Below are 26,184 nucleotides of genomic sequence, written 5' to 3' on the forward strand. Positions count from 1 at the left end.
AAGAGTTTTTAAATTTTTAATGAGATATTCCAGGTGCTTCTGTAAAATCTTAACTGGGACATTCTATACAGAACACAAAACCATTTCAAAACACAAGTTACTCCACTTTGAATACCCTATTTTAAAGTGAAAAAAAAAAAACATTTTAAAAAGGCTTTGTCTTGTTTCTAAGGAAAATGAGGCCATGTGCTTCTTAAAACACTATTGTGCAGCACTGAGTACATCATTTGTAGTTCATTAAAGGTCTTCAGCCATAACTTAAAGGCCAAACCTGAGGAATTAGAATTTTTATTATCACAACTGCATAGTAAAACCATGTCCAGATAATAGACATACTAAATCTGTAGATTCAGATAACCTGTAAACCATTTAATCCAATTTAAAGGAAAACAAATATGTCAGGAGAGATACCAAAAGATATCCAGGTTAACAAGATTTTGAAATGTTTCATCTTTTTAAAAAAATGACAATGCAACAAAGTTGTCAAATCTTCAGTGGTTACATTTTATATCATTTATCCAGTGACAACAAACTGCCCAGTCATTTGGTTGTTTGGAAAGAACTGTTTAGACCAAATTCCCTCTTTGCATGTGGCACTGGGCAGCCCAAACTTCAAAGTGCAAATGCCTGCATGGAAATGTAGCTTAATTCATTTATTTATGCCACTATTCTACACTGACACACCAATGCTGTGAAAGAGCTTTTACAGCTCTAGAGTAATAGGCTTAAGAAAATATAAAAAGGCCACAAGTCATGCACAAATTAAATGAATATTAAAGAGCATTTTAATTGGGGTTTTCTTTGTTTTAAAATCATGTTTGAAATCACTGGTGATATCACTTTAAGCACACGCTTTATCAAAGTAAATGCATCTAGAATTATCCAAACACTTAAATCCATTATTAGCTAAAAAGAATACTTTACATTTACATAGCACTTTGCTGTTGCTGAAGCAAGTTAATATACTCCATTTCACTTTATTTCCTCACAACAGCCCTGTGAGGTAGGCTGAACAACTTACACTTATTTTATAAATAAGGCAATAGAGACCCAAAGATGACAAACAATTTATGCAGCGGTCACAGATCTAGTATACGGTAGAGCTAAGGTGAATAATTTTAAATACTTCAAAAAATAAGCCAAAATCCTTTTTATATCATATCCAGGGATTTTTAAGACTTGTGGCTTTTAATATAAATTATTCCAAAATTTTAGCTATTATCTGTCTTATAGTATGAATTAGTTATAAAGTTGATTTTAAAGAGTCTCCCTTAATAGGTAAATTAGACTCAGTGCTTTGGTACCTTAGATATAAAGGAAATGTTAAAAAAAAAAAAAAAGTTATGCATTCTCATAGCCCTTATGCTCTCCAAAAAGTCCCAATACTAACAAAAATGTGTTTTACCACTTACTATTTGACTTATTTTAACCCTAGTCAAAACTTAATAAGCTCCAAGCCAAAGCAAACACATTCACCTGCCTTCTGCTCTACATACTGTGAAATCCTCTACATGTCCACTCCCATGGATCAGCTTACATTGAATGGGTACCACTAAGAAAAGATACCAGTTTAAACTCACATAGTTTAAGTGATTATGCATCAGAAGTCAGTAGCTTATATTGACCCAGAAATAACAAATCTTCTTTTATTTAATAATTGAGTCATGTGAAGAGAAAAGTGTACTCTGGCAAATTCTGGTATTTATTTATAAGTCAATGCTAACTTTGATATGGCATATCCAACAATATCTTTTCAATGAAGACAACATACACCAAATGTAATCCATTTAAACTCCAACTAATTCGAAATGCTTAAACTGTTTCGGTTAATCAAATACTCCAGGTAACAAAGCTATTATATGTGACATATCAGGATCACAAATAATTGCAGAACATGCATACTGTAAGATACACACAAAACTAAACTATACTGAACGTGAGGTAATCTTGCCATGATAATTAAGGAAACATTCATGATCTCTTATAATACTCCAGTGTCAACATTATGAAATGTATATTTTGGTTAAAAATAACAACTTTGTGGTTATCTGTATATTGATTAAATTTATGTTGACCATACACTTCCCTAAAAGAATATATCTAGAGTAACTACAAAATCAAAGAAGAAACTTTTTCAGACCCATTACATGTGACTATATAAAAGTGAACCATTTTATATGCAGTTAATTTGATTTTTTTTTTTTTTTAGCAAACTACAACACATTTTAAACTTCTGACTTATTAGCAAAACATTTTTAAGAGGCAAACTCTGTCACAGTACTCAAAAGCTGCAAAACTATACGCACAGTCCATCAAACTTCACTGGTTTTGGTTAATGTACATACAAAGTAATCACATTTTTACTGCCATAAGAACACTCAAATATTTGCTGCATGAATTAGTCAATGAATGGAGACTGATCTTTTAAAAACAAATTACATTTTTTAAAAAATAATTTTTTTAAATATATCAATTTCTTAAGCCTGGAATCACATATTTTATAGTAAGACGTCTACACTTTCCTCTTTAAATAAATATTCTTTGAAATAATCATTTTCCATATACTTTTCCAATTGTTTCCATAAGAAACAATAAAATTACATAAACAATTGTAATTTTATGGACAAAGTATATAGATGAAAATTAATCATTCTACGTAAGTTATGAAATAGCGTATCTTGGCCTAATTAAAAGATTCCATTACATTTACTTTTATCATTTATACTGCCAAGGATCAGTCACAAAAAATTCAAATTACACATATTATTCATGCTTTAATTTCATAAATAAGTAAATTAAAGCGAGCCAATATGTCTCTTTTCATAACATAGGGGAAAATTACTGTTTGCAGAACAGAGTAAACAGGTAAAGTCTAGCTATACAGCGGCAGTTCACAATTTGTCAAGATGATACAGATGCCATCAATGAAACCGATATATAGACAGGTATGTCCTTAATACTTTCGATTAGTTTACCTACACCTGGAACATTCAAAGAATTGCTGTATATTAAATTTCTGAGTGCATTAGTTATTAATGCTTAGTATCTACATATTTACCAAAATTTAAAGACATAATGTAACATGGTCAGCCATGAGAGTCAAAATGAATTGTAAAAAAATTCTTTTTCTAAAGTGCTTAAGGCAGCTCCTTCATTTCTATATCCAGCTTAATAAAACTGGTTTGGAATTCAGTTGCTAAACGAGAAATGTCATACTAAATGCATGTTTTTATCAAACAACTGTTTTACACCTGTGGTATATCCATTATAGTCAACCTCTCATGCATTTCTTTTATAGGAAGCAATCATGTTTGACCTGTGGGAACAAAAACTAAATAAGCAACAAAAGATGTTTCAAAGGATTTAATACTTTTTCCAATGTATAAAATTGAGCAAGAGCTCAACATTTTAAAATTCAAATGTCAATGAGAATATTATATATTATAATCAAGTTAATAGTTACCTTATTTTGAGACTAAATAGGCACTATATTTGATTAGTTTTCAGTTTGAAAATGAGGATGACACTTTCTCCAGTTTAACTTAACAACAAATAAACTAAAAACATCTTAAACAAAAAAACACATTTTGTTCTTTAATTTTAGAGACCTTTAAGAAGGCCAGTAAGAAGAAATCCTCAGACTCTTATTTTGAAGTAATAATTGCAAAATTTAATATCAAGTAATACATGTGATGAGAATTTGGACTCTGGATTTACTGAACTTACACTATTACTACAAAACCTCTCAGAGATGAAACCTCTCCAGCAGAGAGGTTTTCCAAATGAATATTAGAAAATTTTATGTGAAGAGTTTCAAATGACGACATGAACACGAGAATCATGTACACTCCTCCAGCCCCTGATTCATATATGCTTTTCCCCATGCTCCTGCAACAGAGGGCCCTCACCACTGTAACAATGCTCTGTAGCTTAAATATCAGTTGACACTGCATGGGGCATGGACCAAGAGTATGCTTAGAGGAAAAAGGCACTGAATTAATAAGAAGAAAGAATTATATAAGACATAGTAATAAAAAATTTTATACAACAGCATCTGACCTTTTCTGTGTCATATTTGCTAAAATTCACTTAAAGCAACTCAACTACTAAAAATTTCTGCTTTTAGGTTTGAGTCTATGAAGGGAATTATAAATTCCCATTTATTTAGATCCTGGAATAGGCCCTCTATAGTGAACAGAATATCTAAAAATTTCTTTCTAACTCTCTCTGTGGAACAAAAACCAAAATTATATTTCTTTGGAGAATCAAAAGACTATCTATTGGCTTACTCATTCTCTAAACTGCCTTGCAGTCTTTAAAATTACCAACATGTCATCAGATAATAGTGCAGATATGAATGTCCTCTGGAAAAACAATATTCCAATTCAAATAAAATTCCTCATTTACATTTGTTTTATCAAAGGAACAAAACATCCTATCAGCAGTAAATTTTTAGAGAGAATGAGCTATTATTAATACTATTACACAGGTCTTTATGTAGAAAGCAACTCAAATGTAGGCAGTAATAGTCACTCCTTGGAAGAAGGTTGGTTATCATAGCACAATATATTTTAAATGAGAATGGAAAAAGTCAACAAGAGAAATGAAAAGTTTAAAAAATTAAGAAAAATACAAATTCAGACCTCTTAAAACTGCCCAAGGAATTATTAAATATTGTAATTTTAACTTAGTTTAGCTCAAAGGATGTGAATTACAAATTATAATTGACTTTTTAAGAATAGTTATGTTCCACTTAACCATGGGTTTTACCCCAGGTTTGGGAAAGACATCTATGTCAATTTTTGTAATAATTAACATTTCTTTAAAAAGAAAGTGAATGTAGCAAAAGGACTGAGAGAAAACAAACCTCTAAATGAATGGCTGCTTGAAAACTCATGTGCTAATTAAGTCAAAGATACTCAGATTTTTTTCAAAACAATTTCTTAAAGCATTCCATATGTTATGATAAAGAATATATACATTATTTGAGTATTTAGGTACCTCCTTTATAACCTATCCTTCTTAGATAAAAATTAAGTGATATATGTTTTTCAGTCTTCTATGTAACTTTAACAAACTTTCTTTCCTATTAGAGATGTTAAAAATCAGCATAATTATTATCAGTGCCACATTCAAGTGGGAATTTTACCAAACACAACTATTAAACGTAGGATTAAACTAGACAACAAAATCAAAAAATATAAGGCTTTTAAAAATCTTACCCATCACATAAAGTGATGGAATGAAAAGAACTCTAGTTAAACAAGGCAACATATAAAGAATACCCCCCTTGCCATTGTTAGTGCAGTAGGTAAAAAACTGAAATTTGGGTGATTTTAAGCTGTTGTGTCTAGAAATTTCTTATCACAGTATTTTGGAAAAAAAGAAAATTATATACAACCTAGTCAATAAACAAAAGGGGATAATTTTGTAAAACTTATTTATAAAAGAGGAAAAATAAACCATTTGAAAACCTTTTTATCATTCCCAACATATGATTTCAATTTTTAGAAAACCTTAGAGGACTATGTATTTTTAAAGCTTCTGTGTTAGAACTAAATAAGAGATAGTAATGAGATTTTAAAAAGACAAAGTACAGAAGAAAGAAGGCAAGATTTAAAAGCTTTTCTCCCCAGGCCGTAGGGTTACTATATGTAATTAAACATTAGAAGAGTCAAAGTAATCCAAGAAATAAAAAATGAGTTTTTACGTTAATTAAACACTGCCTTTTCCCCCATTTACTCTTCAATCATCAGTTTTTTGCTTGGTATCTGCTTGCTTCTATGATACTGTACAGTAGGTTCCTGCAAATGCTTCGAACTAGGTGTTTAATGATAACAGATTCCAGGCCTCAAAGCAGAACACAGCAAACCTGATTTTCACTACTCACAAATTCCTGTGATTAATAACTGCACAGAAAAGGCCACCCAATCAAGACGGAGGGTAAACGTATTCTGAGTAGACACTATTGAGTAACAACATTGTTCAGGCTACTAGCTGAACCAGTCATTCCATTTTCACTTTTCTGAAGTGTTCTCACAGCACTTGGAACCTGCATCCCAGTACTCAAAGAAAGTCCACCACACCATACCTAAGAAAAGACAAAAAAAAAAAAAAAAACCTGTCAGATTTCAAATCAAATTAGAACTTCAACGATTTTTACATTTCTATTTCAAAGGTAAAATGCCACACATATGAACATCAATCATTCTCAGATAACCATCATATTTCAGCTGAGGGGAAATGGAAAGACTAAATCAGAATTATTTTAGAACCACAGAGGCCAGAGGAGGTCTTGGTGGTAGCAGAACCAACTGAAGTTGCACCCAAGAGAGGGAACTCAGGGCTGCAGAAATTGAAAAACTTAATCGGCTTAATCTAGGCAAAAGATATTACCTATCATTATTGATGCTAACTTTCACAACCAAGGGAAGCATACAAAGCACCAACTTACTTCCCAATTATGCTTCTGGTTTTGATAATGAGATATGGCCTGAGACTATAAAAATCTAACACCCCTTTGTTAACAGTAAAATCCATTGTTTTCTTCCCTACTGTGTTAACAGTAAGAACTCTTTTATAATTAAGAAGGACTCCTGATAAAAATACAAATCCCAATATCCAGATGCACTTCCCATGTTCTATTACTTATCATAAATGTGAATGACTTTGTGAAAGTTAAAACTGCTTTGCTTGTGAACAGAGCAGCTATGATTCAATAGAGTGAGAAATAAGATTTGGGACACAGTCAAAAGAATTAAAATATGAAAATATGGATCATTGACACTATCATCAACTACCAGGTATGAATTAATAATAACACAAGCTTAAAGCAAGGGAAATTCTAGAAGTTGTTTAAGTATCATCACCTTCAATTATATCCTTAAGTGTTCAGTATCTACTAAGTAACTAGATTATTGTACCAAAGAATCTACCGAACTGTGAAATTTGTAATTATATAATTAACATTATAAATTTTCAAAACTATCAGGCTCAGTAATGATAACTCCCAAAACACAAAGCAACTTTCTGATTATAAAACTACTATATTATTTTTTGGAAATTATTTAAATGATTTAGAAAAATATTTACTCAAAATATCTAGCATGAAGATGCAAAGGGAAATCAAGAAGAAAACATAAAACCTTTGTGACCTTCAGTTAGGCAAAGCATTACCCATAACAGGGAAAAAAATTACTAAATTGGACTTCATGTCAAAATGAAAAACTTCTCTTTGAAATGTTCAGAAAATGAAAACGCAAACCATAAACCAGGAGAAAATATTTGCAAAGCATATATCTGATAAAGGATTCACATCCAAACTGTACAAAGAACTCTTAAAAATAGGAAAACGAGGCCAGGTGCGGTGGTGGCTCATGCCTGTAATCCCAGGACTTTGGGGGGCCAAGGCTGGCGGATCATTTGAGCCCAGGACTTCGAGACCAGCCTGGGCAACATGGCAAAATTCCATCTGCACAAGAAACATTTTTTAAATAGCCAGGTGTGGTGGTGGGCACCTGTAATCCCAGGCTAAGGTGGGAGGATCACTTGAGCCCAGGCAGTTGTGACTGCAGTGAGCTGTGATCGCACCACTGTACTCTAGCCTGGGTGACAGAGCACGACCCTGTCTTAAAAATAAAGTAAAATTTAAAAAAAAGACAACAATTAAGTCCTAAAAAGTAAGCAAAAAATTTTAACAGATACTTGAAATAAATTATATGAATGGCAAACAAGCACATGAAACATCATTTGTCATTAGGAAAGTACAAATAAAAAAACAATGACATACCACTACACACCTATTAAAATGGCTTAACAACAACAAAAATCTGGTAATATCAAATAATGGCAAGGATATGACCAACTCTCATATCACTGATAGGAAGGCAAAAAATGGTATAGCCACTTTGGAAAACATTTTGGAAGTTCCCTATGAAGTTAAACATAGACTTTCAATGTGATACAGCAACTGTATTACTGCTCTTAGGTATTTACCCAAGGGAAAATCCCGTATGTAAATGTTTATAGTGATTTCATTCATAACTGCCCAAAACTGGGAAAAACCCAAGTGTCTCTCAACTGGCGAATGAATGAATAAACTGTGACACATACATATATGAAACACTACTTAGCAATGAAAAAGAGAATACTGACACCACAACAACATGGATGAATTTCAAATGCAGCATGGTACGGAATCGAAAGGCTACGTACCATACAATTCTATTTATATGATGTTCTGGAAAAGGCACAACTATAGGGCCTACGAACTGGTTACTGATAGCTAGGGCTGGTTGTGTGGAAGGGTCCACTATAAAAGAACATAAAGGAATTTTCTAGGGTGATGGAAATGTTCTATATCTTGATTATGGTGGTAATTATACAACTGTAGGCATTTGCTAAAACCCACAGAACTGTACCATACTATAAATTCAATAAAACTGACTTAAAAATTAATCTTGTACACAAAACATTTAACAGGCATTAACGTAGTTAATAAAAGCAAGCCGTCAATGAAGGAAATTTTTTTTTAACAAGTTGAAAATAATTTCTTGCAGTATCTTATGACACTAATATAATTACAGTATTTGGAATGTAAAACAATAAACTCAGCACACACATACATGAGATAGATTCAAATTAAAAGTAAATGTACTCTTTATAAAAGCACACCTAAGACTTGGAAAAAAAATTTCTGCATTCCACACGGTAAACAATTCATCCTTGACGGACCAGTTTGGAAAAATAGCCAAAAATGCATAATAAGGCAGAGGTTTTTACAAAGTTTTTTAAAAAAAAGAAAGGAAAAAGAAACAACCCTTCCAATATCTTTATGTTTCCATGAGCAATAACTTTAGTCACTAATAACTTACTTTTAACGTAAAAATAGGTGTCCTGGTTATTAGCATTGTTTTAAACTTAAGAGATTAAAGTATCTGGAATAAATAATTATTATGGATAATGAGATTTAAAAGCACTGTATTTTCAACCCACCCATACTCTGAAAACTTTCTCCTTATAGTTGACAAGTTACAGTTAGGGGTGATGACAGAAGAACATACATGCAAAATATTCCAAGTCTGCATTTGAAATATACCATCTTGATGTACAGAGGTAGCCCCCAAATTTAAGGAAAGTTCTAGCCAAAGTAATGGTAACTTTAACTGGATCCCAGAACTCCCCACGGGAACCTAACCTATGAAAAAATGCAGGAGGTTAAGAGTTGGAAAAAGCAATAACATTTGCTTAAATAAATAAATTCAAAACCATGTTTTATTTTGTGCGGAGAAATATAAATTTTTCCTTTCAGCCTGAAATTGAGTAGACCTGCAATTATATAGGATGTAAATGCTATGTGGTGTGCATACATATATTCAGTATAGCACACAAAGACAGTCATCTAATATTGTACAAAGATGACAGTGCACTATGATCTTGTCAATAAATGGTCCTGGAATAACTGGATATCCACGGGGAATTAAAGAACGTATCTAGATCCTTACTTCATACCAAACATATCAATCCTACATTGTACTTGCATTGTAAATGCAATCTATATCTAAATGTACAAGGTAAAGCTTTTAGAAGACAAGAATATTTTCATGACCTTGGGGGTGCATACTGATTTCTTAAACAGAACACAAAAAGTGCTAACTGTAAATGAAAAAATTGATAAACTGAACAAAACTAACTTTTGTTTATCAAATGATACCAATAAGGAAAAAGGAAAGCCAGAGTGAAGAAGATCCTACAAATTAACCCATAAGAAACAGGAAGACAACCTAATAGAAATACAAGCAAAAGATCTGAATAGCCAGTTCACAACAGAATATACACAAATAGTCAACAAATATATAAAAAGGTACTCAATAGCACTAGTAATCAAGTAAATGAAAATTAAAACCACAATGTAATATATCATCCACTAGAAGGACATAAATTTTTTTTTTTTTTTTTTTTTTTTTTTTGAGATGGAGTCTCGCTCTGTCGCCCAGGCTGGAGTGCAGTGGCCAGATCTCAGCTCACTGCAAGCTCTGCCTCCTGGGTTCACGCCATTCTCCTGCCTCAGCCTCCTGAGCAGCTGGGACTACAGGCGCCCGCCACCTCGCCCGGCTAGTTTTTTGTATTTTTTAGTAGAGATGGGGTTTCACCATGTTAGCCAGGATGGTCTCGAACTCCTGACCTCGTGATCCGCCCGTCTCGACCTCCCAAAGTGCTGGGATTACAGGCTTGAGCCACCGCGCCCGGCCATAAATTTTTTTTTAAATACCAAGTGTTGACAAGGATTTGAAGGAACTCAAATTCTCACATACTGCTAGTTGTAAATCAGCATAACCAACCATTTCGGAAAACTGGCAGTTTTACAGTTGATTATACATATACCATATGATCTAGCAACTACAATCATAGGTATATACTCAATGGAAATATACACATACATTTATCAAAAGATATGAACAAAAACATTCATAGCAGTTCTATTTGTATAAGCCCCCAAATGGAAACCACCCACATATCCAACTAAATTAAAATGTATCAATCAATTGATACAGTCACAGAATGGAAAACTATACAGCTATGAGAATGAATTAACTATAACCACATAGAATATGGATTAATCTCACAAGCATACTGTTGAGTCAAAAAGATACTGTATGATTCTGTATATAAAATTGAAAAGGAAGAAAAGTAAATTTAGGATATTAAAAGTTAATACAGTGTTAACAGTGGAGAAGGGCCATTAGGGACTGGAAATGGGCACTAGAGGAGGCTTCTGAGGTTCTCATAATGTTCTAGGTGCTAGTTACATACTGAGTACAGTCCTAAAAAAATCATCAAATTACATATTTATGATTTGTGTACTTCATGTATTAACATTAACTTCAATAAAATATACCAAAAATATATAAAAACAATCACAGATTTGGGAGAGGGTGAATTGGGGAAAGGGAGAAGAATATGAAGAAAAAATAAAATATACTCCTTCTCCAAATATACAATATAGAATATTCTCCTTAAAGTTGCCAAACCAAGTAAAATATAAGTTAGGTATATATAAAATATAAACCATACTAACCATGAAACCAGGTAGTACTGGCTGAGTAAATTTTGTCTTAAAGGAATATAGCAACTGTTTTGAATTTGCGTCATAGAATGAAAGTTGACCTAAAAAGGAAAAAAAGTCTAATTTATTATATAAAAATTGTAACAATTAATTCTAATGCATAATCATGTAAAAAAAGTAATAATATATAAGTTGGCATTAATTTTTGTTATAAACTTTGAGGACTGGATTAATTATTCCCACTTGAAAATCATAAGGACAAATGCTTAAGGAAAAGCCCAATCCAATTTTCTTCCCCTGGTTTTCAAGACCTCCATAATACCTCTATATTCCGGCACTATTCTACTTATTTACTACAAACTATTTCCTTATTTGATCAGTATTTAACAAATGGTTTCATTAGCCCAGTGTAAACCAAGACCATTTCCTCCTCCTTATTTTTCCTGTAACCAGTCTCTCTGCCCAAATCCTAATCACCATTTAAGGTGTACTCTATTAAACCTTGTCTTCTATCTATCTGATGCCATACTGATACTCCAGTCTCTGAAATCACGGTATAATTATCATTGCTTCAATTTTGTTAATTTTTTTAATAGAGGCAGGGTCTTGTTATTTTGTATAAGCTGGTCTTGAACTCCTGAGCTCAAGCAATTCTCCACCTCAGTCTCCCAAAGTGCTAGGATTACAAGCATGAGCCACTATGCCTGACCTGCTTTGTTAATTTTTAAAATCACCTCACAGTATGTATTTCAATAGGATCATGCCCTAATAAAAGCTGTCTGTCTGACCTCCTAAACTGTACAACCAAATGGCCTCCTTACAACTGTTGTCACTTCTTGAAACTCTTTTCTGATGACCATTCCCTTGGTTTGTATCATAACCCTAGCGATAACTTCGCAATCTCCTCCTTTTCTTCCTGTTCTAAATATAGCTGCTTTGCCCACGCTCTTTTCTCTATATAATGCTTCCTTAATAAATCAACTGCCACCGAAGAGGAAGATAAAAGAAACTAGTATTTACGCACACTATTATGTAGGTTGTTTAGTTGAGGTAATGTATGTAAAGTACCCAGTACTTTGATCTCAAAGTTGGTAAACAGCAGAACAGTATATATGATCACAAAGTGAGTAAATAGCAGAATAGTAATGCTTAAATATATTGTTCGAAACAGTCTTCCACAGCAATTCTGTAATGCTGTCTCAAATATTTAGCATCAGCTCTACTTAACTGCTGAATTCTAGTACTGAATTTCAAAATGCTTGCTAAACATGCCACATGGTTATCCTGCTGGCATTTCATTTCCCCCCAAAACTCTATGTTCCCTATCCTGTTGACACTGTCATCCTAATGATCACACTGGCTGGAACCTCAAAGTCATCTTCAACTGCCTCTCCTCAGCTGATCTGTATTTAGTTACTAACTCCGATGAATTCTACTGTCAAATCCATTCTTAATTCTCCACTGCTCAGATGCTTGTTGCCAGTTACTCAACACTTATTAAGGGCTTTCTATGTGAAAAGCACTAGCCAGGCAATAAGGGTTTAATAGCTAATAAGAGACTCAGTCCTGCTCTCCACCGCTTGAAGACTGCTTCCTGAAAAGTCTTATGCTCACTATGCTTTCATGCTCTTTCATCTTTAACCACTGACTCTCTAATATTTATAAAACTACATCATCTTATGACTATAGTGTTCTAAAACATGCAGAACCACCCCTCCCCACTACTAAAGACCAGTCCATTATTATTTTTCCAGGCTCTCAGAATCTGATCCTATTCCACAATACAACTTCCTCTTGCCAAACGTTATGCTCTAGACTAAAATCTCACTACTACCTTTGTGGACTCACAGAGTATGGGAAAGGAGAAAGAAGATAAGCAAATGTTGCCTTGGTAGTTGAAAAAGAAAAAAAAAAAATGTGTGCTAATAAATTTGCCATTTATCCCGAGGAAAATGATTTAACTGATTCAAGGCGAATAAGTTAAAAAACAAAAAACACAGCAAAGCTAACATGTCATCACTAAAAATAAATCAAGCCAAAATTACTTTTTCTCCATTTTTGAGTAAATTAATTGATAGCTCATGGAATTATTTGGGCACGATATTACTAAAATAATAAAATTTGGTATTAGCTTAAGTGTCAACTTGGAGAAAAAACATCTAGGGAATTACTTTAGTTCAGTATTATGTCATCTTCAAAATTATTATACATTAGATGACTGCAGAGAATATGCTTATGAAATACCTAATTCAATGAGCTTTAAAATTTTTTCCAAATATAAATATCAAGTTAATTTTTAGATGATTGTAAGAGGAGGGGAAATTTGGGCTAAATCTATTAAGATGAAACTAAAAAAGGATAAATGTAATAGTCTTCATTTGCATTATATATAACATTGAGTTATTTTTAAAAACCCTAAACTGGCCGGGCGTGGTGGCTCATGCCAGTAATCCCTGCAATTTAGGAAGCTGAGGCAGGTGGATCACTTGAGGTCAGGAGTTTGAGACCAGCCTGGCCAGCACGGTGAAACCCCATCTCTACTAAAAATACAAGTATTAGCCAGGTATGGTGGCATGTGCCTGTAATCCCAGCTATTCAGGAGGCTGAGGCAGGAGAATCGCTGGAACATGGGAGGCGGAGGTTGCAGTGAGCTGAGATTGAGCCACTGCACTCCAGCCTGGGCAACAGAGTAAGACTCTGTCTCAAAAAAAAAAAAAAAAAAAAAAAAACCTAACAACAACAACAAAAAAAAAACAAAATCCTAAACTGCCTAATAAAAGAAGAAAAAGACAATTTGACATAATGCCATGAAAAAAGATCTAATGGATTAGATCTTTTGGACAAGCTCAATATTGGTCAGCAGTGCTAAGTCATACTATTACAAATAGCACAGCCAAATTACTGTCCTTTGTTGGTCAGAGGTCATGTGTTCCACTCTAAGAACCAACCTTTAAGAAAAACACTGACATACTAGACAGCCATAGGAGATTATAAAGGTTTGGAAAAATTAAATTTTAACAGGGGTAGCTAATAACAGAATATATGGTCTGGAAAAACAGGGCAAGAAAAGCGATGCTAGTACCTGTAGTTTTTAATAAATAAGGATTATTGTGTGAATATGAATGAGGAAACATAATTCTGTGTTTATTCAGATGGGAAAATTTAAGAGAAACAGTTTCTGAAGTTATAGAGAGACAACGTGAGTCAACTTAAGAAAAATCTTCTAACCAAGAGCTATCCAACAATGAGCAGGCTGCTTTCTAAGACAGTAAACTTCACATTAAAAGTTCTTCAGGCACAGGAGTGGCAACTACCTGCAGAGATAGTGTAATAAGAATTTCATACTGTGTGGCAGATGGAGTACTTTCTTTTCTTTTTTGGATTGGACTACAATGTGTTAATACTTTTGTAAGTAAAGAAATTCTGATATTGATGGGAAACCCCTTTGGCCCCTGTAAAGATATTACAAGTCATTCTGAAGAATACCTTTAAAGATAGCAACTTGAAAAATAAGAACATTCCATTCATTTCAAGTTTGATGTGGTTTGGCACAGCAAATAATTTCTGTATAGCTTATGTTTACTAGAATAGCAGAAAATACGGCTCAGGTATCTTCTTGAAATTTTTTTAATTTTTGTAGGTACATAGTAGGTGTGTCTATTTACGCAGTACAGTACATGAGATGTTTTCATATAGGCATGCAATGTGTAATAATCATGTCATGTAAAATGGGGTATTCATCCTGGGTTAGGTAATTTCTAAGGTCTACTTCAACTAGAAAATTCTGACTATCACTCTTTAGAGGTAGGTAATAAAACATGGTAAGGAAGGAATTAAAATGGACGGAAGAAATGTTAGTGCTGAAGACTAAAATTAGCAAAATCTTTCAGACTTAGTATATTATAAATGAGTTCTTTTGTAGGGCTCCAGGCAGACATCACATAATACCATTCCAGTCAATTCTAGAACTGAGATTATAATGATGATCAAAAGCCTACCTGATCAAAATGTCCTTACCACAATACTAATGGAAATCCTGTATAGATGATCACCAGTGAAAGGTACTGAAATGCAAGCAACTATGAAGAAATAACCTATAAGAAAATAAACTTACCTCCATCAAAATCACAAAATACACCTATTTTTTCAGGAACCGTAACATCCAAAGCTTTGACTTTATTATTATGCTTCGCTGCAAATGTGTTTTGTAGCCAGTTGTTGACATGGATACACCAACTAGTGTTTGTCTTTCCCAATTGGTCAAATTTCCCCAACGTTTTGTATGCTACTCCCACACTGTAGGATTTACAGTCCTTCTGGGCCTTGACCTCCCAATAATGTTGTCCACTTTCAATAGCAGTGTCTCCTACAAAAGATCAGAAAGGTAGATTTGACTCTTATCTCCTCCTTATGAGTCATGTAGTTTTACCTATCACTCGTCCCAAAAAAATGACACAAAAATTTTTATTCAAGTACTTTTCCTGTAAGAATAATCATGTTAACACACAGACACTAAATGCTGAGGACCTGCTCTAACTTTACCTTTATGCTTAGTAATATTCTTCTGAATATAAAATGCTTCAGAGGTTTTCTTCCTTACTATCCCCCCTCCTGGCTTACATATAAAGATGCGGGAAGACTATGTAAGCTGAAGTAGAGTTTTAAAAGTATCAATAATAATAAGACAATCTGAAAACTCCCCAAAGTAATTAGGTTTCAATTGGGAGGAACTTCTTGCAAAGATTTATTCAATATACAGATAGCCACTTCGAGTGGAAAGTCCACCAGTGTGATTGTGATGCCTTTAATCTGAGATAATGAAAAACAATTATGTTTTGTCTTACCCAGCACCGTGTATGATTCTCCAGTAAAACGATCTCTACTGCCTCTTACTGCTGGTGGCCTGGAGCCTACAGATGTTCGTTTTGGGGACGGTGTACCACTTCTATATAAACAAAAAGAAAAAAGAAAAATGAATATTTTATATTGTAAATGTTTCATAAACTAAAACTAGAAATCATGGAAGGAACCTCTGAAAAGATTTCTCATTATGTTATAGAAATAACAACCATCCAATTTGATCCAAACTATTATTAAAGAGCACTGTCAATTATAAAAACTGAAATGTAAGAAGCTATCAATACAAAGCAGGCTGAAAACACTAATGGCATGCAGACTGAGCAAGGCTTACACAAAGGACACATGGCTGAAATAAGAAACAACGCTAAAATGTGACAAGACTTACTAAAGAAAAAAGAAGAACTCAAGAAAGATAATGAGTTACAGCTTACTTTTTTTGAAGGTAAATAAAGGCAAAGATAGGTTTCTTCTTATAATCCTGACTAAATAACTCTTTTTATAAGTAGTGAGTATTTTTGCTCTGAATCTTAACTTCTTAAAAATAGAAATGGCGACCGGGCATGGTGGCTCACACCTGTAATTCCAGCACTTTGGGAGGTGCCAAGGCGGGCAGATCACCTGAGGTCGGGAGTTTGAGACCAGACTATCTAACATGGAGAAACCCCCATCTCTACTAAAAATACAAAATTAGTAGGGCGTGGTGGCACATGCCGGTAATCCCAGCTACTCAGGAGGTTGAGGCAGAAGAACCGCTTGAACCCAGGAGGCAGAGGTTGCCGTGAGCCAAGATCGCACCACTGCACTCCAGCCTAGGCAACAAGTGCGAAACTCCGTCTAAAAAAAGGTGGGGGGGATGGCTGCAGGCGGTGGCTCACGATTCTAACCCCAGCAATTTGGGAGGCCGAGATAGGTGGAGCACGAAGTCAGGAGTTCAAGACCAGCCTGGGCAACACAGTGAAACCCCTTATCTACTAAAAATACAAAAATTGGCCAGGCGTGGTGGCAGGTGCCTGTAATCCCAGCTACTCGGGAGGCTGAGGCAGGAGAATCGCTTGAACCCGGGAGGCGGAGGTTGTAGTGAGCCCAGATCATGCCACTGCATTCCAGCCTGGGCGACAGGGCTAGACTCCATCTCAAAAAAAAAAAAAAAAAAGATGGAAATGGCAATTGTCCAAATCCATGCACAGGATAATAAAAAGTATTATCAAGCATTTCTCCTACTCAAATAGCCAAGATCCACCTTGACTTCCTCTTATACCAAATTATATGATATATGGAAAACTGAAGAGTATTGGGATGTTTGCTAACTTTCAAAAACTCAAAATAGATTAAGTCCCAAAGATGTTTTCAAATAACATTTTAATTATATTGAATTACTGCATTTAACAAAAGATTTTTTGGTCAAGATTATCCTAAAATTATTTAGGGGATATGGGGATAACTATATTCTCACCACTAATTAGAAATAAAAACACTTTTTTTCTAACATAGCACTAGAAATTTTCTTCCTAAGATCAACTTAGTAGATTTTAATATAAGCTATCAATACTAGAATAGAAATCCCTGACAAAGGCAAAGCAAGAATACAGGTAAAACTTAAAGTCATTTCATATGATTCAGGGACTTCGTTCTGCATTATTTAAATGTTGTCTTGCTGTCAGAAAGCAGATTTATTAGACAAATTTCGAAGAACCCAGGACCGCTTCAACTGTCTCCTTTTTAGTGTATAATATTAAGTAGCAAAAGTGTAAGTCTAGAACTATAACACTCACATGACTTAGTTTAATTCTTCCCAAGGGATTTCAAAGGTCCTTTGTGTAAAGGTATTTCTTTAAAAAGACAATTGAAAACTGACTATAGGTTCTGTTTGAACAGATAGCATGAACAAAGCTGAATGTGGATAGGTAGATTAAAATTTCTGTGAAACTTGTGCTAAGGTAGGCAGTAGTTTCTTGCTATTGGGTAGGGGGACAGCAAAACAGAATGTGAGGGGGGAAGTTCCAGAATAGTTGTTGAGATCTCCAAAATGAGGGATAGAAACAAATAAAAATTACTAAACATTTATACTCTTTATTCTGAATAACAAAAATACCTGTTTTCACTTTTTCAAGGTTTGGGATGAACATGTATTCTAGGTTGATAGTTATACAATACTTCTAAGAGTCATTAACTAGTAAGAAAGTAAAACTGCAAACATTGTCAACTGATAACTCAGGAAAAAATAACTGCATCATAATTTTCTTTCCGATTCATTTTATATAAGCTGATAGAGAATGTTAAAAGCCTGATTACAAAAGGTCTGTACGTTTTCAAAAGCTTTATCTTAAGCTCAAGGGAAAACATTATATTTGCCTCAAAGTTAAAAAAAATAGTACATGTAGCTCTATTTTCCTGATCTTGTGAGGGGCAAAGACTCTTGAAATCAATGGTTTTTTAAACCATGTGCTGAACTCAAGGGAATCCACAGATGCCACAGAGGTACTATGGGAAGAAGCCAGCTTTAGGGCTTCCTCCCTCCTTTAACCAGCTATACTTTTCTCTTTTCGGATTAGGCTTCTGGAAATATTTCATGAAAGAAACCACACTGTTGCTTTTTTAAAAAAAGGTGTGAAAAAACAATGTTTTAGATGCAACATTAAAAGAAGACATGAAAAGGAAGGGGGCAAAAGTAAAATTGTTTCAACATGGTATATAAATTATAACAAAAAAGCTTTTAGGTCTCCAGAACACCTATGTAATAAAAGAACTTCATGTGGTTGACAGTTATTCTCCAAAAGTTCATATGAGATTATCTGAAATGAAAGTACATTCTCCCCTTAAAAAAATGAGTGCAGAGGTCACCAAAGATTACCCAGTTCATGAAGTCACCAATTCATAAACTGACTGCATATTAATCTTCCTCCACTCAAGTTATTCAACTGCAAATATTGGTAACTATACAAAAATGAACACAGTTTTAACTAATCATGTATTTGTGAAAAATTACTTTTGTAACTAGAGAAGGCAGATGGGATACAATAACCTGAGAACACTAGCTCTTCATTATATCTAACTTCACTTTAAACCCCAATGCTTTTTAGTATTGCTAGTACTATCTTACCATTAACAGTCATGACTATGGTTGCTATTCAGTTGAGAAACAGCAAAGAAAGTCAACAAGATTTTGTTTCGGCTAACTATGTAAGAATCAAATGAAAGGAGATGAGAGGTTAAAGTAAACGTGTAATCAGGAGTGAGGAGGAATTAAATGAGCCAAACCAGTGGTTCTCAAACCCAGCTGCACATCAGAACCACTTGGGGAACTTTTAAAAATGCAAATTACCAGGACTTAACCATAAACTACTAAATCAGATACTGGAGGGCAGGCTTGAGAAACACATGTCTGTGTTTTTAAATTAAGAATTTCAGGATTTTGCTGTTCATCTGGGCTAAGAGACACTGAGGTAAAACAAAGCAAAACTCCCCTATCAAGAAGCAGGGATTAAAAGGGTGATAAAAAGACAGGTTTTACACAATCTGTCATATGGCACCCTTGGTGCCTGTTTGCTACGGCAAGTGAGGAACTTGACTATGGAGTAGCTGAGGGAAGGGAACTAACTGTTGCTAGGAACCACATCTCATCTCTGTATCCTCAGTACAGAGTAGGTGTACAATATCTGACTAGAATGAGCTCAGCTGAGTAAATAGAATATGTGATATTATTAATTAAGGACCACCGGTATCTTCCTGAGACAAAGTACTAAATTGGAAAAACAATGGTCTTTGGCATTTTGTAATACATCAATGATTGTCAACTGAAAAGGCACAACAGAATCAGAAACAATCAGGAAACTTTTTCAAAATACACTGATAGTTTACCTCTCCAACTGGTGGGTCAGAGTGTCTGCTGAGAGGAAACATGCATTCTGAAAAATATTTCCCAAGTAACTCAGGGCAACAAATAGAAAGTGAACGTCATATAAATAAAGAGAAAAATGTCACTTGGCACTGCTTCAAAATGTATTAAGAACTCTTTTGATAACCAGATAAACAATTTTTAAAAATTTGTAACTTACCAGTAGTAAAGAATTAAAGGGAAGCATGGAGAAAAGAAAAACAGACATAACTATTGATATTGGTACTTTAATTTCAGAGAAAAGTTAAATAACAAAAACTCTTCCATTGCAGTATTCCAGACTTCCAATCCTAAGTCACTTTTTCAAGAAACAACTTATAATAAGTTTTATGTCAAGCATGATCTCCTCCCATCCCCTCCCTTACCCCACTTCTCTGAAGGACACCCTGGCCACGTAACTATCTGAATTTAAGTAAGGCTCTTCAGCTACCTCTAGTCTGGGTTGTTTTACCAGCTTCCCAAATAATTTCTTTACTGTCCAATTCATCTTGTTCATTATTATAAGATAAAGCTAACTCTGATTCCTTTATTTAAAAATCTTCATGTACTTCTATACTACTTACAAACGACTTAGCATGACATTCTCGTTCTTGATTTAGTCCCAATCTGCCTTTCTAGCCTTCTCACCCCTAGAAATCACTATATAGCTAAATATACCAGTCAAAATGTTGTTTAAACTCACACCATATACTTCAGTGCCTTTGCTATGGTTGTTCCCCCTTTCAGTGCAAGTCTAACCACACATTTTCCCACTTGCTCAAATCTAGCCTAAACACCACTTCTTTAATGAAAGTCCTCCAAATTCTATCAGGCTAAATAACCTGTCTGAGGACTCCGGCTCCAGGCCCAAATCCCGTGTGTGATATTTTTTTCTCTTTTTTTTAATTATTATACTTAAAGTTCCGGGGTACATGTGCAGAATGTGCAGTTTTGTTACATAGGTATACACGTGCCATGGTGGTTTGCTGCACTCATCAACTGGTCACCTACCTTAGGTATTTCTCCTAATGCTATTCCGCCCCTAGGCCCCCATCCCCTGACAGGCCCCAGGGTGTGATGTTCCCCTCCCTCTGTCCATGTGTTCTCATTGTTCAGCTCCCACTTATGAGTGAGAACATGTGGTGTTTGGTTTTCTGTTCTTGCGATAGTTTCTGAGAATGATGTTTCCAGCTTCATCCATGTCCCTGCAAAGGATATGACCTCATCCTTTTTTATGGCTGCATAGTATTCCATGGTGTATGTGTGCCACATTTTCTTTATCCAGTCTATCATTGATGGACATTTGAATTGGTTCCAAGTCTTTTTTGTTGTGAATAGTGCCCTGATAAACACACGTGTGCAATGTGGCTTTATAGCAGCATGATTTATAAATCCTTTGGGTATATATCCAGTAATGGGATTGCTGGGTCAAATGGTATTTCTAGTTCTAGATCCTTGAGGAATTGCCACACTGTCTTCCGCAATGGCTGAACTAATTTACACTTCCACCAACAGTGTAGAAGAGTTCCTATTTCTCCACATCCTCTCCAGCATCTGTTGTTTCCTGACTTTTTAATGATCACCATTCTAACTGGCATGAGAAGGTATCTGTTTTGATTTGCAGTTCTCTAATGACCAGTGATGATGAGCATTTTTTCATATGTTTGTTAGCATATGTTTGACAAGTGTCTGTCATATCCTTTGCCCACTTTTCGATGGGGCTGTTTTTTCTTGTAAACTTGGTTAAGTTCTTTGGAGATTCTGGATATTAGCCCTTTGTTCAGATGGATAGATTGGAAAATTTTTCTCCCATTCTGTAGGGTGCCTGTTCACTCTGATGATAGTTTATTTGCTGTGCAGAAGCTCTTTAGTTTAATTAGATTCCATTTGTCAATTTTGGCTTTTGTTGTCATTGCTTTTGGTATTTTAGACATGAAGTCTTTGCCCATGCCTATGTCCTGAATGGGATTGCCTAGGTTTTCTTGTAGGATTTTTATGGTTTTAGGTCTTATGTTTAAGTCTTTAATCCATCTTAAGTCAATTTTTGTATAAGGTGTAAGGAAGGGGTCCAGTTTTAGTTTTCTGCATATGGCTAGCCAGTTTTCCCAACACCATTTACGAAATAGGGAATCTTTTCCCCATTGCTTGTTTGTGTCAGGTTTATCAAAAACGAGATAGTTGTAGATGTGTGGTTTTATTTCTGAGATCTCTGTTCTGTTCCATTAGTCTATGTATCTGTTTTGGTACCAGTACCATGCTGTTTTGGTTACTGCTGCCTTGTAGTACAGTTTGAAGTCAGGTAGCATAATGCCTCTACCTTTGTTCTTTTTGCTTAGGATTGTCTTCACTATGAGGGCTCTTTTTTGGTTCCATATGAAGTTTAAAGTAGCTTTTGCCAATTCTGTGAAGCAAGTCAAATGGTAGCTTGATGGGGATAGCACTGAATCTATAAATTACTTTGGGCAGTATGGCCATTTTCATGATGTTGATTCTTCTTATCCATGAGCGTGGAATGTTTTTCCATTTGTTTGTGTCCTCCCTTATTTCCTTGAGCAGTGGTTTGTAGTTCTCCTTAAAGACATCCTTCATATCCCTTGTAAGTTGTATTCCTAAGTACTTTATTCTCTTTGTAGCAATTGTGAATGAGAGTTCACTCACGATTTGGCTCTCTGTTATTGGTGTATAGGAGTGCTTTTGATTTTTGCACATTGATTTTGAATCATGAGACTTTGCTGAAGTTGCTTATCAGCTTAAGGAGATTTGGGGCTGAAACGTTGGGGTTTTCTAAATATACAATCATGTCATCTGCAAACAGAGACAATTTGACTTCCTCTCTTCCTATTTGAATACCCTTTATTTCTTTCTCTTGCCTGACTGCCCTAGGCAGAACTTTCAATACTACGTTGAATAGGAGTGGTGAGAGAGGGCATCCTTGTCTTGTGCCAGTTTTCAAAGGAAATGCTTACAGTTTTTGCCCATTCAGTATGATACCGGCTGTCTTTTGTCATAAATAGCTCTTATTATTTTGAGATACGTTCCATCGATACCTAGTTTATTGAGAGTTTTTAGCATAAAGGAGTGTTGAATTTTGTTGAAGGCCTTTTCTGCATCTATTGAGATAATCATGTGGTTTTTGTCATTTGACCTGTTTATGTGATGGCTTACATTTATTGATTTGCATATTTTTTTTTTTTTTTTTTTTTTGAGACGGAGTCTTGCTTTGTCGCCCAGGCTAGAGTGCAGTGGCCGGATCTCAGCTCACCGCAACCTCTGCCTCCTGGGTTCACGCCATTCTCCTGCCTCAGCCTCCCGAGTGGCTGGGACCACAGGCGCCCACCACCTCGCCCGGCTAATTTTTTGTATTTTTTAGTAGAGACGGGGTTTCACCGTGTTAGCCAGGAGGGTCTCGTTCTCCTGACCTCGTGATCCGCCCGTCTCGGCCTCCCAAAGTGCTGGGATTACAGGCTTGAGCCACCGCGCCCGGCCGATTTGCATATGTTGAACCAGCCTTGCATCCTAGGGATGAAGCCGACTTGATCATGGTGGATAAGCTTTTTGATGTGCTGCTGGATTCGGTTTGCCAGTATTTTATTGAGGATTTTCGCATTTTGTTCATCAGGGATATTGGCCTGAAATTTTCTTTTTTTGTTGTCTGCCAGGTTTTGGTATCAGGATGACGCTGGCCTGATAAAATGTGTTAGGGAGGAGTCTGTTTTTTTCTTTTGTTTGGAATAGTTTCAAAAGGAATGGCACCAGCTCCTCTTCTGCCTCTGGTAGAATTCAGTTGTGAATCCATCTGGTCCTGGACGTTTTTTGGTTGCTAGGCTATTAATTACTGCCTCAATTTCAGAAATTGTTATTGGTCCAGTCAGGGATTCAATTTCTTCCTTGTTTAGACTTGGGAGGGTGTATGTGTCCAGGAATTTATCCATTCTAGATTTTCTAGTTTATTTGCATAGAGGTGTTTATAGTATTCTCTGATGGTAGTTTGTATTTCTGTGGGATCAATGGTGATATCTCCTATATCATTTTTTATTGCATCTATTTGATTTTTCTCTTTTCTTCTTTATTAGTCTGGTTAGTGGTCTATCTATTTTGTTGATGTTTTCAAAAAACCAGCTCCTGGATTCATTGATTTTTTGAAGGAATTTTAGTGTCTCTATCTCCTTCAGTTCTGTTCTGATCTTAGTTATTTCTTGTCTTCTGCTGGCTTTTGAATTTGTTTGCTGTTGCTTCTCTAGTTCTTTTAATTGTGACGTTAGGGTGTCAATTTTAGATATTTCCTACTTTCTCTTGTGGGCATTTAGTGCTATAAATTTCCCTCTACACACTGCTTTAAATGTGTCCCAGAGATTCTGGTACATTGTGTCTTCGTTCTCAATGGTCTCAAAAAACATCTTTATTTCTGCCTTCATTTTGCTATTTACCCAGTAGTCATTCAGGAGCAGATTGTTCAGTTTCCATGTAGTTGTGTGGTTTTAAATGAGTTTCTTAATCCTGAGTTCTAATTTGATTGCACTGTGGTCTCAGAGACTGACTGTTATGATTTCCATTCTTCTACATTTTCTGAGGAGTGTTTTACTTCCAATTATGTGGTCAATTTTAGAATAAGTGTGATGAGGTGCAGATAAGAATGTATATTCTGTTGATTTGGGGTGGAGAGTTCTGTAGATGTCTATTAGGTCTGCTTGGTCCAGAGCTGAGTTCAAGTCCTGAATATCCTTGTTAATTTTCTGTCTCATTGATCTGTCTAATATTGACAGTGGGGTGTTAAAGTCTCCCACAAAAGCCTGCTTTTGTCAATTCATCAAACTCCTTCTCCATCCAGGTTTGTTCCCTTGCTGGTGAGGAGTTGTGATCCTTTGGAGGAGAAGAGGCATTCTGGCTTTTGGAATTTTCAGGCTTTTTTGTGCTGGTTTCTCCCATCTTTGTGGATGTATCTACCTTTTGTCTTTGATGTTGGTGACCTTCGGATGGGGTCTCTGAGTGGACGTGCTATTCCTTTCTGTGCTAACTCTCTAAGGACTTGCTTTATGAATCTAGGTGCTCCTGTGTTGGCTGCATATATATTTAGGAGAGTTAGCTCTTCTTGTTGCATTGATCCCTTTACCATTATGTAATGCTTTGTCTCTTTTGATCTTTGTTGGTTTAAAGCCTGTTTTATCAGAGGTTAGGATTGCAACTCCTGATTTTTTCTTTCTTCCATTTGCTTCGTAAATATTCCTCCATCCCTTTATTTTGAGCCTATGTTTGTCTTTGCATGTAAGATGGGTCTCATGAATACAGCACACTGATGGGTCTTGTCTCTTTATCTAGTTTGCCAGCCTGTGTCTTTTAATTGGGGCACTTAGCCTGTTTACATTTAAGGTGAATATATTGTTGTATGTGAACTTGATCCTGTCATTATAATGCTAGCTGGTTGTTTTGCCCATTAGTTGATGCAATTTCTTCATAGTGTTGATAGTCTGCACAATTTGGTATGTTTTTGCAGTGGTTGGTGCTGATTGTTCTTTCAATGTTTAGTGCTTCCTTCAGGAGCTCTTGTAAGGCAGGCCTGGTGCTGACAAAATCTCTCAGCATTTACTTGTCTGTAAAGGATTTTATTTCTCCTTAGCTTATGAAGCTTAGTTTGGCTGGATATGAAATTCTGGATTGAAAATTCTTTCCTTTAAGAGTGTTGAATATTGGCCCCCACTCTTCTGGCTTGTAGGGTTTCTGCAGAAAGATCTGCTGTTAGTCTGATGGGCTTCCCTTTGTGGGTAATCCAAGCTTTCTCTCTGGCTTCCCTAACATTTTTTCCTTCATTTCAACCTTGGTGAATCTGACGATTATGTGTCTTGGGGTTGCTCTTCTTCAGGAGTATGTTTGTGGTGTTCTCTTTATTTCCTGAATTTGAATATTGGCCTGTCTTGCTAGGTTGGGGAAGTTCTGGATAATATCCTGAAGAGTGTTTTCCAACTTGGTTCCATTCTCCCTGTGACTTTCAGGTACACCAATCAAATGTAGATTTCGTCCTTTCACATATTTCTTGGAGGTTTTGTTCATTCCTTCTTATTCTTTTTTCTCTAATCTTGTCTTCTTGCTTTATTTCATTAAGTTGATTTTCAATCTCTGATATCCTTTCTTCCACTTGATTGATTCGGCTATTCATACTTGCGTATGCTTCACGAAGTTCTCATGCTGTGTTTTTCAGCTCCATCAGGTCATTTACATTCTTCTCTAAACTGGTTATTCTAGTCAGTCATTCATCTGTCCTTTTTTCAAGGTTCTTAGCTTCCTTGCATTGGGTTAGAACATGCTCCGTTGGCTCGGAGGAGTTTGTTATTACCCACGTTCTGAAGCCTGCTTTTGTCAATTCATCAAACTCCTTCTCCATCCAGGTTTG

The 26,184-nt window shown here is 35.3% G+C and overlaps 1 protein-coding gene across 2 annotated transcripts in view; it reads right to left on the reverse strand.

Annotated features, from left to right (window-relative positions):
- The window catches only part of FSD1L (fibronectin type III and SPRY domain containing 1 like), a 92,601-nt gene continuing 66,417 nt past the window's right edge, over positions 1 to 26,184 (reverse strand). Inside the window, exons 11-14 of one of the 2 annotated variants that reach the window (XM_023202383.1) lie at positions 15,910 to 16,010; positions 15,180 to 15,431; positions 11,078 to 11,166; positions 1 to 6,091 (exon numbers count right to left, since the gene is read on the reverse strand). In XM_023202383.1, coding sequence (XP_023058151.1) covers positions 5,966 to 6,091; positions 11,078 to 11,166; positions 15,180 to 15,431; positions 15,910 to 16,010 — 568 coding nt within the window. In that variant the 3' untranslated portion in view covers positions 1 to 5,965. The remainder of the gene's footprint in view (positions 6,092 to 11,077; positions 11,167 to 15,179; positions 15,432 to 15,909; positions 16,011 to 26,184) is intronic. The other variant, XM_023202390.2, reaches the window with a different exon arrangement.

This window comes from Piliocolobus tephrosceles, chromosome 14 (genome assembly GCF_002776525.5).
Source record: "Piliocolobus tephrosceles isolate RC106 chromosome 14, ASM277652v3, whole genome shotgun sequence".
Taxonomy (NCBI): Eukaryota; Metazoa; Chordata; class Mammalia; order Primates; family Cercopithecidae; genus Piliocolobus; species Piliocolobus tephrosceles.